Source organism: Thermothelomyces thermophilus, chromosome 1, assembly GCF_000226095.1.
Source record: "Thermothelomyces thermophilus ATCC 42464 chromosome 1, complete sequence".
In the NCBI taxonomy this organism is placed as follows: Eukaryota; Fungi; Ascomycota; class Sordariomycetes; order Sordariales; family Chaetomiaceae; genus Thermothelomyces; species Thermothelomyces thermophilus.
Window position 1 is genome coordinate 3,640,007 of NC_016472.1, and position 13,424 is coordinate 3,653,430.

At 56.5% G+C, this 13,424-nt stretch overlaps 4 protein-coding genes across 4 annotated transcripts; 1 reads left to right on the forward strand and 3 right to left on the reverse strand.

Annotated features, from left to right (window-relative positions):
- Positions 1-1,955: 1,955 nt before the first annotated feature.
- Positions 1,956-3,058, reverse strand: MYCTH_2122835 (uncharacterized protein; the record flags this gene model as incomplete). Its single annotated transcript, XM_003659163.1, has 2 exons — positions 1,956-2,590; positions 2,665-3,058. The coding sequence occupies 2 exons, from the start codon at positions 3,056-3,058 to the stop codon at positions 1,956-1,958; spliced, it is 1,029 nt and encodes a 342-aa protein (XP_003659211.1).
- Positions 3,059-3,320: 262 nt separating this feature from the next.
- On the forward strand, positions 3,321-6,380 carry MYCTH_2295937 (uncharacterized protein). Its single transcript, XM_003659164.1, has 3 exons — positions 3,321-3,672; positions 3,731-4,189; positions 4,247-6,380. The coding sequence occupies exons 1-3, from the start codon at positions 3,373-3,375 to the stop codon at positions 6,236-6,238; spliced, it is 2,751 nt and encodes a 916-aa protein (XP_003659212.1). The 5' UTR covers positions 3,321-3,372; the 3' UTR covers positions 6,239-6,380.
- On the reverse strand, positions 6,380-10,013 carry MYCTH_2295939 (glycoside hydrolase family 38 protein). The gene is made up of 2 exons (XM_003659165.1): positions 7,944-10,013; positions 6,380-7,886 (listed from the first exon to the last, which is right to left on the reverse strand). Exons 1-2 carry the CDS (start codon positions 9,831-9,833, stop codon positions 6,522-6,524), a joined length of 3,255 nt encoding a protein of 1,084 aa, XP_003659213.1. The 5' UTR covers positions 9,834-10,013; the 3' UTR covers positions 6,380-6,521.
- A 728-nt stretch (positions 10,014-10,741) lies between these two features.
- Positions 10,742-12,892, reverse strand: MYCTH_86821 (uncharacterized protein). The gene has a single exon (XM_003659166.1). The coding sequence runs from the start codon at positions 12,210-12,212 to the stop codon at positions 10,911-10,913; it is 1,302 nt and encodes a 433-aa protein (XP_003659214.1). The 5' UTR covers positions 12,213-12,892; the 3' UTR covers positions 10,742-10,910.
- Positions 12,893-13,424: the final 532 nt, after the last annotated feature.

Genomic DNA, 13,424 nt, shown 5'->3' on the forward strand with positions numbered 1-13,424 from the left:
CGATAATGCGATCGGCGGGGTAATTCGTCGCTCTCGTCCCAACAAAAATCGAGAACCAGCAGAGGAAAGAAAAAGGGGGGCGAACGGCAGTTGAAAAATGGCAAGGGAACCTTAACGTCAGTGGTAACCCGTACTTTAACTAAAATGAAGCAAATTGGACGTGGGCAGATTGTCACACACTCCGGAATGTCGAGCCTTATGTATCCGGCCTCCGGAATTTATGCCTTGCCGTCGTCGCAGGCACGTCTAAGACCCGCTTAGAGGGTAGCCAATAGACGAAAAACCATCCACCACCACCACCACCTTGGAAAGAGAGAACAGCAGCGTTTAGAGACAGAAGGCGGCAACAGGAGCACACGTTTTTCAGACCCGTTCTGTTTATTACCCCAGCGTAGCCTCCCTGCATCTGCATCTGCATCTGCATCTGCATCTGCATATTCCAACTCTCCGCAGTAGCTTGCTACACAGTAATTACTCAGGCGTGGAGTCGCGACAAGCAACCGCGGCGGTTGGCTGGGGTTGGTTTCACCTGGCCCTGCAATGGAGCCTAGTACGTCCGTAGACAGATTCCTTTAGACACAGCAATATTCCCTGCTTAATGCGATAGGAAATATACGGACATACCTACCTTGTAGGTCGCGCTGTGATAAACCAGAATGATCTCGCAATCCTTACGCAGGAGCCATCCAGTAATCCTGGTGGAGATCTTATTAGCGTTCGCACTACTCCGTTGTGAGTGTACTGTACTAATGTATTACTCCGTACTGTATGTACAAGTGTTATACCAGATAGAGCTGGATTTATTTTTGGATCATTGCTACGGGGGTAGTCCATGCCATCGAAATATCGGGGCTCTACTACGTATAGCTCTCTACTTCGTAGTTTGTACTGTACAAAGTACATATATACAATGGGAGGACATGGCTTGGCTGTTCTTGTGTAGGCTTATGTGGTCTCAAACCGGTTTTTGTGCAATCTTTGCTCTCCTTATCTTCACTCCCAATCTCGAGCTACCATCTACCAACTCTCCTTGTGTAGCTTTGTTATGTTCCATCTCAAGCAATCAACAAACGGTGGCCGGGGTGACCACACACGCCTTCCCCCACGTTACATACTTTAGAGTGCTGACAATACAACGCTACCATGCTAGCACGGTAGTGTAAAGGTCAACGGAGGGTGTGTTGTATGTCGCGTTGCATGTCGCGTTGCATGTCGCGTTGCATGTCGCGTAGTGCACGGAAGACTACAATAATTATACACACGCGAGCACTACTGTACTTCTAGAACACTGTCCTTTCCTTCGCCCTGGGAACAAATTCGATGGCGCGATTGCTTCAGTACCACAGAACTCGAATCGGGCTCGTCAATGAAGGGCGAAAACGCTAGCAGTACTCTGACTGCCGTTGGATCCTAGAGCCTTGTTCGGGGCGAAAGATGGCTGGCTCCGCCCTGCTTCGTGTTTGGGCAAATTCTTGTCGTTCGTCAAAAGTACGTACGTACGGAGACTGCCGCGGGTAATGTTCATCCTTGACGAATTTCGGCGCCAACCAAGCTTGTTCGCTTCCCTGAAATACCGCTAGGGTCCCATGATCTCTCGGGAGCAGAGCACACCCGCTCTCTTTTCGGCAGCAGGTAGACTCGTCATCCTGCGGAGCGCGCTAGTGCCTTGGGTAGCCGTTTTCTGGCACGCATATCTCACTGCCGTCACGGTTCGCAGCTATCTCTTAGTATGCGGCCAAGGTGGTCGCAATATATGGCGATTGGCTCAGCCCCTGGTAATTTGTACTCGCTGAGAACAAGACAAACAGCGGAAACCGACGCAATGTTAGTCTCTGTCGGTGTGCTATCTTCGATACCGAAGACTGCGATTGTCGATGTCATTCGGTCAACACTCTCTGCCTTTGGCCTTCTTCTCGATCCGCCATGTCCGCTTGGCCACCCGAACTGTGGAATGCTCATCTAGGAGAGTCGGGTCTCTGGATGATATCTTCGCTGTTCAGAGGGCGGGTTCCATCATTCAGAACCATGGCTTCTCGGTGACGATGCCTAACACGCTGTTCCTCGGCCGTCTGTGCTCCCTGAAGAGATCGTATCAGGACACGTGCCTGCTCATCCTCCCGCAGGTTGCTGATGTTGATATTACTTGAAAGCAAAACGCTAAATCGTTCAATCAGCGAGATGTTGTCTTCGATGTCTGTATCCGAGGGAGGTGATCTGGGTAAGAGTCCCGTCTTCTCCAGGGCTTCCCTGCCAGAGCGCGTTCCCCGGATCGAGGCGACGATGTCAGTGATGCGATTTCCTCTGCAACGAAGGTACTGCGCAAAATTCCGCTGCCTCTCCTCCTCGGTCGTCCCCCAGTTCTGTCTGGCCAGCCATTTCTCTACGAACTTGGCCTTGACCAGTTTCTCGGCGTCGTAGCAGCTGAGTAACTGGCTGATGAACATGAGGCAGAGCTTTTCCGTCATGTCACGCAAGGGGTACTCGTCCCAGTCTGCGTCATCGAGCACTTCTTGCTCCGGGTCAAGGGACAATTCCAGGCACCTGACCAACGCAGCATATGCTTTCCATCGATGTAGCCTCTCAAGACTCTCTTCCACGCAGTCAGCCTACAAAGTCCTTTATCTGATGGGAGAGCAATCAAACGCGGGAATGGCAGAAGCTTACGAGGATCTGTAATGATGGCAAGAGCCCTCAAATTCCTCATGCGCTCATCGTAGTCCTTGCGCGTGATACCCCAGAGCAGCCGATCGACGGTTTCCCTGTCATTGACGGCTCTGTCGCAGACAATCTTGGCTGCCGTTTCACGAATCGACTGATTGTAATGACCGAGAAGCGTGTCTAGCGTGCCGAGTTTGAGCGCATCCTCGGTCTCCTGGGTGATATATTGCGTCTTGGGCTGCACCGGTTTAATCTCGGCCTCGTCTCGCCACTTCTTGAGGAGCACGCGCACTCCCATAAGCCAACCCACTGCATTGATGGCCAGATAGCCAAAAAGAACCCGGTCGTCCCGGATGAGCCTGCTTAGCCATCCCAAAATGGTGGCGCGAGTCGTAGCCATGACGCTGTTTGTTAGCGTAGATGGTCATACAGACTTGCGATGTGATTCTTGAGGTGCAGTTTCGGGTTGTCGATGCAATGTTGATACTCCACAACTGCAGTCTAATCTTGGTAACGCTCGTGCATTCCCAAATATTCCCTACAGGTGGGGGAGTGGGTGCACTGTACGGATTATGCTACCGACAGAACATGTGGGCCGGCGAGATAAGATAGCCAGAGCAGCATGCCACTCAAAAAAATCTCTGAACAAAAAGGCAGAGATTCCTAGCTGCAACAGATCGCACCGCGACGCAGGCGCCAACTCACATTGCCAAAATGGCCGGGTCACAATTGAAGAGGCTCAAGGCCTCTCTTCGCGAGCAAGGAATCATCGGCCCCCAGCAGTCAAAGAAACAAAGGCGCAAGAATGCCGAGGAGCAAAAGGCGAGGCCCGACAAGCGCCTTCAGCGTGTAGAGGCCTTGGCCAGCATCCGCGAGCAGTTCAACCCCTTCCAATTCAAGACCAACGCCCGGGGACCCAAGTTCGAAGTTACCACCAACAAGCCCGCCAATGACAAGGCTGCGATGGGTATAAAGGGGCGGCCTGGGCTGTCCAAAGCCATGGGCGAAGAGAGGGTATGATCATCTCATAATTGGGGTTCACGCTTGCATATCGCTGATCGGTGATGAGTAGCGGCGCCAAACCCTTCTTGTCGAAATGCAACGGCGCAACAAAGTTGGAGGGCTCATTGACAGGCGCTTCGGCGAGAACAACCCCAACTTGTCACTCGAGGAAAAGATGATCGAGAGATTCACCCGCGAGCAGCAGCGAAAGCACAAGAAGATCTCAGCGTTTGACCTCGAGGATGACGACGAGCCGATGGGGGGGTTAACCCATATGGGCAAGCCCCTCTTTGACGACGACGGCGACGACGGCGACGACGCGGTGCCTGTGAAAGATGACTTTGATGAGGAGGATCTACCGTCGGGGGATGAATCCGACACTTCTCGAGCCGAAAGGAGGATGCTAAAACGCCAGCGTCTATTGGAAGCCGTGGAGGAGCTAGACGAAGACAACGAGCAGCCCGAGAGGAAGAAGACCAAGAAGGAAATCTATGAGGAGGTGATAGCGAAGTCAAAGCTGTACAGATACGTAAGTCTCTCAGTGTGTTTGCGGGACGGAACGACCAGGGTACTCACAATCCCACAGGAACGGCAGGCGGCAAAAGAAGAGGACAACGAGCTCAGAGTCCAGCTTGACAAGCAGATGCCTGAAATTCAAGCTCTTCTGCTCCAGAGACCGAAACCACCATCAAAGGAAGAACCCCCAAAGATTATTGCCGGCAAGGAAAAATCCGCGCTTGAAAAAGATTACGATATTCGTGTGAAACAGCTCGCTGCCGATAAGCGGGCACAGCCCGCCGAGAGGACGAAGACGGAAGAGGAGTTGGCAGAAGAAGAAGCGAAGCGGTTAAAGGAACTAGAGGAGAAACGACTGAAGCGTATGCGGGGTGAGGCGGTTGAAGAAGACGAGGAGGATGAGGAGGAGAAGGACAAGAGAGAAAAGGAAGACGTCGAGAAAGCCTACGACCCCTTCAATACCGAAGAGCATGATGAATTCGGCCTGGGCAAGGGAGTCAAGTACCGGCCAACTGCTACAGAACTGGGGCTCGATGACGAAGACGACTTTCTGATTGACGAGGATCTTGTTGCCAGCGGCTCCGATCTGGACATCGAGAGCGAAATCGAAGATGAAAGCGAGGACGAGAATTCTGGGTCAGAATCCGACTCGGACGACGACGAGTTTGTTAAGGGGGTTCTCTCAGAAGCCGTCACAAAAGATCCAGTCTTCCAAACACCCAGCAACACCAAAGGAGACGACGAGAACGGCATCCCTTATACATTTCCATGCCCGCAGAGTCACGATGAGATGCTCAAGATATTCGAGGGGATTGATGTGACGAAACTTCCGGTAGCTGTTCAGCGAATTCGGGCGCTCTATCATCCCAAGCTCGACAGCAAGAACAAGGAGAGGCTGGGCATATTTTCGCAGCTTCTCGTGCACCACGTCGCGTACCTTGGCGATAGGTTCGAGCCGCACTGGTTTCCCACCTTGGAGAGCTTGAGTCGTCACATCCACTCGATGGCCAAGTCGTTCCCGATTGAGGTGGCTAAGGCATACCGAGCACACATCCAGGAGATTGAACAGGGCCGGCCCCTGGCTCTCACCGTCGGAGATCTTGTCCTATTCACCGCAATCGGGACAACATTTCCCACATCCGACCATTTCCATCAGGTTGTTACCCCTGCAATGCTTGCCATCGGTCGCTACCTGGGACAGAAGATCCCACAAGCGCTTTCGGATTACGCGACGGGGACCTATCTCTCGATTCTCGCTCTTCAATACCAACAGTTCTCAACGCGCTACGTGCCGGAGCTGATGAACTTCTGCCTCAACACGCTCTGCGCTCTGGCGCATGAGAAACCCCAAGGGAAGCTAGGGTTCTTCCCGGTTCACGAACCCGCCGCAGGAATTCGGATCCGAGACGCCGGCAATACTACCATCCGGCAACTCAACTGCGGCGACTGCCAGCAAAAGCGGTCACTCTCTGCGGCTGAAGAGTCTTCGCTCAAAGTGGCCATCATCAACACCGTCGCGGCAATTCTCAAAGCCGCCGCAGAAACCTGGCACAAGCTCCCAGCCTTTTACGAGACCTTCCACCCCGCCTCCCTCGTTCTCCAGCACCTTACCGGCAAAGCAAACAGCGTCCACTTGCCGGAGGCGCTAACAAGCAAGCTGACGGATGTAAATTCAGCTATAACCCGTCTCCTCCAGCTTGCCCGCCTGTCCCGCAGGCCGCTCGAGCTGCACCATCACCGCCCTCTCGCGATCCGCACATACATTCCCAAGTTTGAAGACTCGTTTGATCCTGACAAGCACTACGACCCGGACAGGGAGCGGGCCGAGCTGGCGAAGCTCAAGGCCGAGCACAAGCGCGAGCGCAAGGGCGCGCTGCGCGAGCTGCGCAAGGACGCGGCGTTCATGCGGCGCGAGAATCTGCGGATCAAGAAGGAGCGCGACGCGGCGTACGAGAAGAAGTACAGGCGGCTCGTGGCCGAGATTCAAGGCGAAGAAGGCCGGGCGGCAAACGAGTATGCGCGGGAGAAGGAGGCAAGGAAGAGGAAGGCGAGAGGGAGGTGATTTGCCGGTTTTGGCGCTGTTTCGTTGCTGGTTTGGGGTTCGTGTGTGGCCGTTTGTATGCTACGGGAGTTTTGGTCGAAAATCAAGAAGCTCATCAGCGTCTCAAAACCCCAACAGTAGCTATTCCAGAATTTTGTGTCTGCAATTGCATTTGTTCCGCATGCTCACGTCACACCACTCCGTTCACTTGATCACTGAGACCGTGCCAAAAGCCCAACAACACCTCCTTCTCAGAAGACCTTCCAACCACCACCAAATCAGGCAAACCTCCTTCTTTCCTCATCTACGCCAGCTGCAACTTGTAACTGGCAACTTCAAAGGGCCTCAGGTCCACGGCAAACCGGCCCCCCTCAGCCAGTACCACCTCCTCCAGCTCGTCTTCCAGCAGGTTGACCTTGTACACCTTCGCGACATCCCAGGTGGTGGCCACGGTGCCCCGGGCCCGACCGCCGAGGCTGTCGTAGATGCGCAGGATGACGCTCCGGCCCTTCTTGACTGGCAGCTCCCCGCGCGAGACGTCCTCGTCGTCCTCGCCGCGCTTGACTGTGTCCAGCACCAGGGCCTCGCTCGAGTCGGGCGTCAGATACACGGGCGGCGAGGACAGGTCCGCCAAGGCGGCGCCGGCGCCGGCGCCGGCGGGGGCAGCGAGCTTGAGCGGACTGTTGAACTCGGCGGCTTTGCGGACGGTGACGTGCGACAGGGCGCCCTGGTGGGGGAGGATGGCCCAGCGGATGTGGTGGGTGCCCATGTCGGCGTGGGCGTCGGGGGCCTTGGGGCTGCGCAGCAGCGACAGGCGCATGACGTTGCCGGCGGTGGCGAAGCCGTACTTGGAGTCGTTGAGGATGGACACGCCGTAGCCGTGCTCCGAGAGGTCGGCGAAGCGGTGCGAGCAGACCTCGAACTTGGCCATGTCCCACGAGGTGTTATAGTGGGTCGGGCGCCGGACGATACCAAACTGCGTCTCGTACGACGCTTCCGTGTTGCGGATGTCGACGGGGAACTCGACCTTGAGGAACTTCATCGTTTCATGCCACTCGACGGTGCTGGAGATCTCAACGTGGGATTGTTGGCCCGGGAGGGCGGCGGTGAGACTGATGATGGTTTCGATGGAGGACTCGTCGCTGATCTTGGTCCGGGTGACGACGCTAACGCGGTGGTTCTTGATTTCGTGGACTCTGGTCTCGCCAGGCTGAAGAGGTTTGCGAGTGTCGAGGTGGTAGACCTCGACGTCCCAAGCCTGCCAGTAGAGGGGCTTGTCGTCAAAGATGACGTATTGGTTAGCCTTCTGGCCCTTGGGGATGATCTCGCGCTCGGCGGTTCGATCGTAGAGCGACGTGATAACACCCGCTTCTACCCTGACCCTGAGTTGATCATTCTCAAGGACAAAAACACTCTTCGAGGGTTGCTGAAGGGTGACGAGGGGCTTGTCTTGGCTCGTCTTCAAAGTCCGCAGCTTCAGCAGCGGGCCATTGCCGCACGCGACAGCGGCCTCGTTTTCAGAAATATCGACAACCTCCTTGCGATGCCATGGTAGCGTGTTGAGAGCGAGACCGTCTGCGACCGTGGTGGTCTGCACCTGGGAGAAACCTAGCACCTTGGAAATATCCTTCAAGGCGCTCTCGGCGGTCTTGAAGACCTGGGCATACATCTGCGGCGTGTGAGTTCCCATCCTTGGCTTTTACATTGGATTCGGCGAACAACTCACCTCGTCGGATTCCCGGTAGGCCATCTCGATCGAGCTCCCCGGAAGGCAGTCGTGGAACTGGCAGAGAAGCACCAGCTCCCACATGTCATCAAACTCCTTCTTCGGGTACTTGTAGGACTTGTCTTTGATGGACGCAATGGTGGCTAGCAGCTCCAGGTCTCGAAGCACAACCTCGGACCTGCGATTGTCGCGTTTATTCTTGGCCTGGGTCGTGTACGTGCCGCGGTGCAGTTCGAAATACAGCTCGCCGTACCATGTTACGAGGGAGTCTGCCTTGCGTTCGATCCTGTCGAAGAAGTCGTCGACTGACTCGCCCATGTGTACTCGGGGCAGTAGGCCGACAGTGTCGCTGATGCCACGGCAGCGACGCAGCTTCTCGATCTGCTGCCAGGTAGGGCCGCCGCCGCCGTCTCCCTTGCCAAATACGAGCAGGGATGTGGCGTCCTGGTCTAGCGACTTGTGCTGCGACATGCTGCGCTTGACGTCGCCGAAGTGGGCTTCGGCCGTGTACGTCTCGGCGGGAGGCATGTGGCAGATGACCTGGGTGCCGTCCAAGGCAACCCAGTTGAAGGTGGTGTGGGGGAAGCGGTTGATGTTATTCCAGCTGAGCTTCTGCGTGAGGAAGCGCGTCATGCCGGCCAGACGGCAGAGCTGCGGCAGCTGGCTCGAATAACCGAACGTGTCGGGCAACCAGAAGGTCTGGCAGCGTTTCCCAAAGTTGCTCTCGTAGAAGCGCTGGCCGTACAAGAACTGACGGACCAGCGACTCGCCGCTCGGCATGTTGGTGTCGTGCTCGACCCAGCTGCCTCCGATGGGGTGGAAGCGGCCCTCGTCGACCTTCCTCTTGACCCGGTCAAAGACGGAAGGGTACAGCTCCTTGAGCCACTTGTACTGCTGGGCCTGGGAGCAGGCAAAGTTGAGCTCGGGGTACCGGTCCATCAGGTCGCACTGGCTGGACCACGACCTGGCCACCTTCCGTTTGGTCTCGGCAAAGGGCCACAGCCAGCAGCTGTCGATGTGGCAGTGTCCGATGCCGAAAACGACGGGTTCTTTGCCGCTCTCGTACACCTTGGCCGAGTTGACGTTGGGCCCGAGGTATTGCTCGGCAATCCTCCGGCAGGTCTTGAGCGACTCCCTGTTTCCGATCTCGAAGGCGTCGACGATCTCGTTGCAGGTCTTGAGCGCCTTGTGCTGCTCCCACGAGTCCTGGGGAAACTCCCTCGCAGCGTCGCCGATGATCCAGATGTCGATGTACAGCTGGCGTGCATCCGGATCGACGGCAACAATCTCGGCTCGGTCAAGGCGGTAGTACTTGTTCGGGTCTGGTGGCTGGATCGAGTCCCCTCCCGGGGCATTGCCAAACATGCCGTTGCAGGCCATTTCGATGTAGATGGTGTGCTCCTTGCCGTCGCGGAACGAGTCCGGGAGGATCCACTCGACACGCTCGCCGCCGCCTGTGAGGCCCTGGAGCGGGTGGCCGTCCTCGTTCCACACCATCCCCTCATTGTTGGCGTCCCAATGAAACTCGAGGAGCCTCTTGTCCCGGAGCTCCTCTGGGACCTTCAAGATGACCCTGAACCAGTGGGTCGTCCACGAGGGGCCAAACCACTCGCCGACGCTCGTCTTTGTGAACTTGTGGGACGTAGCGTTCTTGAAGGTCGGGCGAGTCTGGTCCGGAGCATGCCACACGGAAAGCTGCACATGGGGCTCGCCAGAGACGACGGCCTCTTTCATCATGGCAAGGAGGTTCTGGTGCTCATATTGGCCGCCCGAGTAGAACTGACTGATGCGGTCTTTGTAGATGTTGGAAATCAGTTGGCCCACGGGCTTTGGGGCTTGGAGGGGATAGTCGCTCCGAGGACCCCTCTGGGACGGTGTCTCGCCACCCATGATGTCGGCGCCAGAAATGGATTGGGGATGAGATGGCTCGAAAAGAGGATTGACTATAGCAAAAGGAACGGCGGTGTGTGTATGTCAATGGAATGGAATCAATCCTGAGGCAGGCTTGGGAAGTTCTTGATTGGTGATGCAAGAGAAGCGGGAGCTGTTTCTTTGCTTCTTTCTCGCTCCCTCGACAACAATAAATACCTAAAGCGACGCTGGAACGTGCGGTCGCGAAGTCGGTTTATTAGGTGGTCAAGTGATTCTTAGATACGAGTTGTGAAGAGGACGTTGATGAACCCATCCGAAGACAGAGAGGGCCGGATACCGAAGTGAAACGGCGCACTGTGTAAACAAGAGACGGTTACACATGATGGCAGGTGCTTTGGTCTATGGTTGCCGGGGCCTGCTGATCTCGGGGCTGCAGGCGTGCTGCTGCCAGGGCGCGCGGACATGGTTGCGTGGCTTTGGGAGGTGCCTGGCCGGGTTCCCCGCAAAGTGCCCAAGCCAATCAGGCTTGGCTCTCGTCCATCTTCGACGGAAACAACAACCCCACCGACATCAAGAGGGGTCATTGCCGGCTACTCCGCACGTCTCGATGGATCATGATGGTCGTCTCTGGCATCCCCAAGCTCCTCAATCCTACCGTCCGGATATAGTGCGCTGCGACCACGGCGTCCAAATGACATGTCAGCCTGGACCGAATGGTGGAATGGTTGGGATGGGCCTGATCCAGAAGATGGTCGTCACCCGAGCCGGGGAGCTGGAGCAATTGAATCTCGAGCCCGTGACCAGATTGCCGATAATTGACGGCTTGGACGGTAAGTGATGCATGGCCAAAGGAGGATCCAGCTCAATCCAGTTCCAGGAGCAGGCCGCAGAGGTATGTGTTCTCATAGTAGCCATGGTCATCACCTGACGCTAATCCATGATTAAACTCGATGCTATCTCCCGTCGAAATTGTGGTAGAGGAAAAAAAACCTGTGAAGCTGCCAACCAGAAGGAAGAGAGAGTGAAAAGAAAGGGGGGAGAAAAGAGAAGAGAAAGAAGAAAAACAACCGGCCTTTCCCCGTCTGGACCGTCGCATCATGAAATCATGCTGTGAGGACGCTTGCGACTCCCAATGGCTGTCGTCCCTAGCTGGACGTCTTTAGAAGCAGAGGCAAGGTCCTTCCTTTTGACACCCCCACCACCACGCTGAACTTCGACCTTACCAACCTCTTCCTTATCCGCGTCGTTGCCCTCTCCATCCTCTCCACGCTCATCCTTAACACCTTCGTCATCATCCTCATCATATTCCGTATACTCTTCGTCGTCATCCTCCTCTTCTTCTTCCTCCTCCTCTACCGCCTCCTCGTTCTGCACTTCGTCGTCCCCGTCCTCACATTCATGGTCTTCGTAATCCATGAACGCCTCATCCTCGGTCTCACTCTCACTGTCGTCAAACGACACCGTGCCCAGCAAAGGCACGTCCAGCCTCGCCAGTTGGCTGTTGATGATGTTCTTGGTCGTCTCGAGCAGCTGCGCGTCCCCGTCCGTGGGAACATCGCGGTCGATGTCGAACTCGGCCTCGTCCCGGTCCGCCGGCGGCGTCCTCCTCTGCTGGTCCCCCACGAGGCCGCCAGCAGCAGCAGCAGAGCCGGCAGGGGACCCGGTCAGGGGAGCGGTCGGGGGCGGAGGCAGGCCCAGCAGCCACCGCCGGAGCCGCTCGCCGCGGGCTGCCCGTCCCGCGGGGCCGCCCGCCGCCACGCTTCTCGCCCGCAGCGCCCGCCGGAACGCCCTTCTCCTCCTCCGCCGCCGTCGCAGCACCCGGTCGCGCATGTACCACGCCACCACCAGCGTCGCCGCCTGCATGCTCGTCTGCCGCCGCCGCTCCTGCTCGCTCGCCCACTCCCGGCACCGCTGCTGGTAGTAGCTCGCGATCCGGGCGGCCATGGCGAGGTAGTGCGGGTCGCTGCTGGGCGGAAATGGCAACGGCCCCTGTTGTGGGCGCGGGTTGGCGCCGTGGTACTGCTGGTAGTGGTAGTGATACTGGTGTTGATCTTGGCTGTGTTTGGTGGTGTTGTTGCTGCTGCTGCTGACGTTGCCGTTGCCGTTGCCGTTGCCGATGTTCTCCGGGTTGGGCGGCCTCGTGGCGGCGGTGGTGGGAAATGCGGCCGGATTGCTTGCTGGTGGATTCAATGACGGCTGCGACGCTTCGCGTGGTAGTGGTGGACCTTCTCGAGCCAGAGTCGAGTTAGGAATTGGCGGTGTTGTTGGATGACGGTGGACTGCCGGGTTGAATGACAGCAGACTTGGTGAAGAAGCCCCCCTCGAGAACATTTGTAACTCTGGCGGAGGCGTGACGGGGGTTGGGGCCTTGAAGGGTAGGGGTAGAGACGTCGCCATGTTTGTGGTTGTGCTCTTTGTTCGCACTCAGGGGCTGTCGGGTTGTCGCACGAGTATCCCTACTAGCCTCATCCGAAATGCTGCGCAGCGCCCACTTATAGATAGGGGTCAGGTAAGGTCGCAGCGGAGAAAGTCGGATGCTTCTTTGCTGCAAGCGCCTTGCCGGCCCAGGAACGGTGAAATTCACTTGCAATAGAGGCTGATCGCTCGGGCGAAAAAAAGCCGTGTTGTATCAAAATAATTCGCGACGGCCAGAGACGGACATAAGAGAAGCACGGCAGGTTCGGGGTGGCAAGCGGGCACAGAGCCCCTTATTAAGGCCGGTCTGTCCGTTTAACTAAGTAGACCTTGGGCAGGTAAAAATAAGCTACCTGCATGGGCAGGTCGATATCTCTCGCCCAACGCCCCATTTCAGCTACCCGACCACGGCCAACAAGAATCATCAGGGCAGCTCGCCGGATTAATAAGTGGGTTCGTCAGCATCTGGGCAATCAGCCTCCAGAGCCGCTGATCGCGGCAAACCATGTTCCCACCATTTGCATGTTGCACGCTGCGGCACGGCCTGGCAGCCCGACAGTTATCAAGGCAGAAAAAAAGAAACAAAAATTCCTAGAGCAGGGTAGGGGTGGGTGGACAGTGGAAGCGAGAGGGGCCAGGCGGGAGCGGGGAAAGGGCTTCCTCATGCTCAGTCAGGGTGGTGAGCGGAGCGGATGGAGGTGAGGATGGGCTGAGAGCTACTGAAATAGCTTGGTTTCATGGCAGATCGAGGCCCCAAATCGGTCGATTCCGGCCCGCATCTGGCAGATGGCCTCCGCCCGGGTGGACAAGCCAGGAGCAAGATCGGGCCACCCTTGAACCACGCCGAGAACACCAGCGTTGCAATCCCGGGACGAGGGTGCCGCGTTGTCTGCAGCCATCGCCGCTTTATCGCATTCTCCGCTCCCCCTTTTTTTTTTATTTTTTTTATTTTTTTTTTTTTATTTTTATTCGTTCTCTGTTATAGTTGCACACTGCCACACCCTTCCTGTCCGGTCGAGATGACCAACTTCTCTGTGCGTATATGCAGGTATGCGTGTTGCCAGGCATGGTAATTATTACAGCGTATCGTAAGTAAGTACGGATTAATTTGTAATCCATACTTGCTGTCATAAGCCTTCAGGAAGAGCGGCGAAATGGTATGCCCGAGCGTCTTACGACCGCGGTGGCGTCGGT

What these genes read in the sequence shown, in the direction of transcription:
- MYCTH_2295937 (XM_003659164.1), top strand. Translation starts at nt 3,373, where the DNA reads ATGGCCGGGTCACAATTGAAGAGGCTCAAGGCCTCTCTTCGCGAGCAA. An exon ending in AAGCCATGGGCGAAGAGAGG is followed by an intron (nt 3,673 to 3,730) that starts GTATGATCATCT and finishes GGTGATGAGTAG; the next exon opens with CGGCGCCAAACCCTTCTTGT. An exon ending in AGTCAAAGCTGTACAGATAC is followed by an intron (nt 4,190 to 4,246) that starts GTAAGTCTCTCA and finishes ACAATCCCACAG; the next exon opens with GAACGGCAGGCGGCAAAAGA.
- MYCTH_2295939 (XM_003659165.1), bottom strand. Translation starts at nt 9,833, where the DNA reads ATGGGTGGCGAGACACCGTCCCAGAGGGGTCCTCGGAGCGACTATCCC. An exon ending in CCTACCGGGAATCCGACGAG is followed by an intron (nt 7,887 to 7,943) that starts GTGAGTTGTTCG and finishes CACACGCCGCAG; the next exon opens with ATGTATGCCCAGGTCTTCAA.
- MYCTH_86821 (XM_003659166.1), bottom strand. Translation starts at nt 12,212, where the DNA reads ATGGCGACGTCTCTACCCCTACCCTTCAAGGCCCCAACCCCCGTCACG.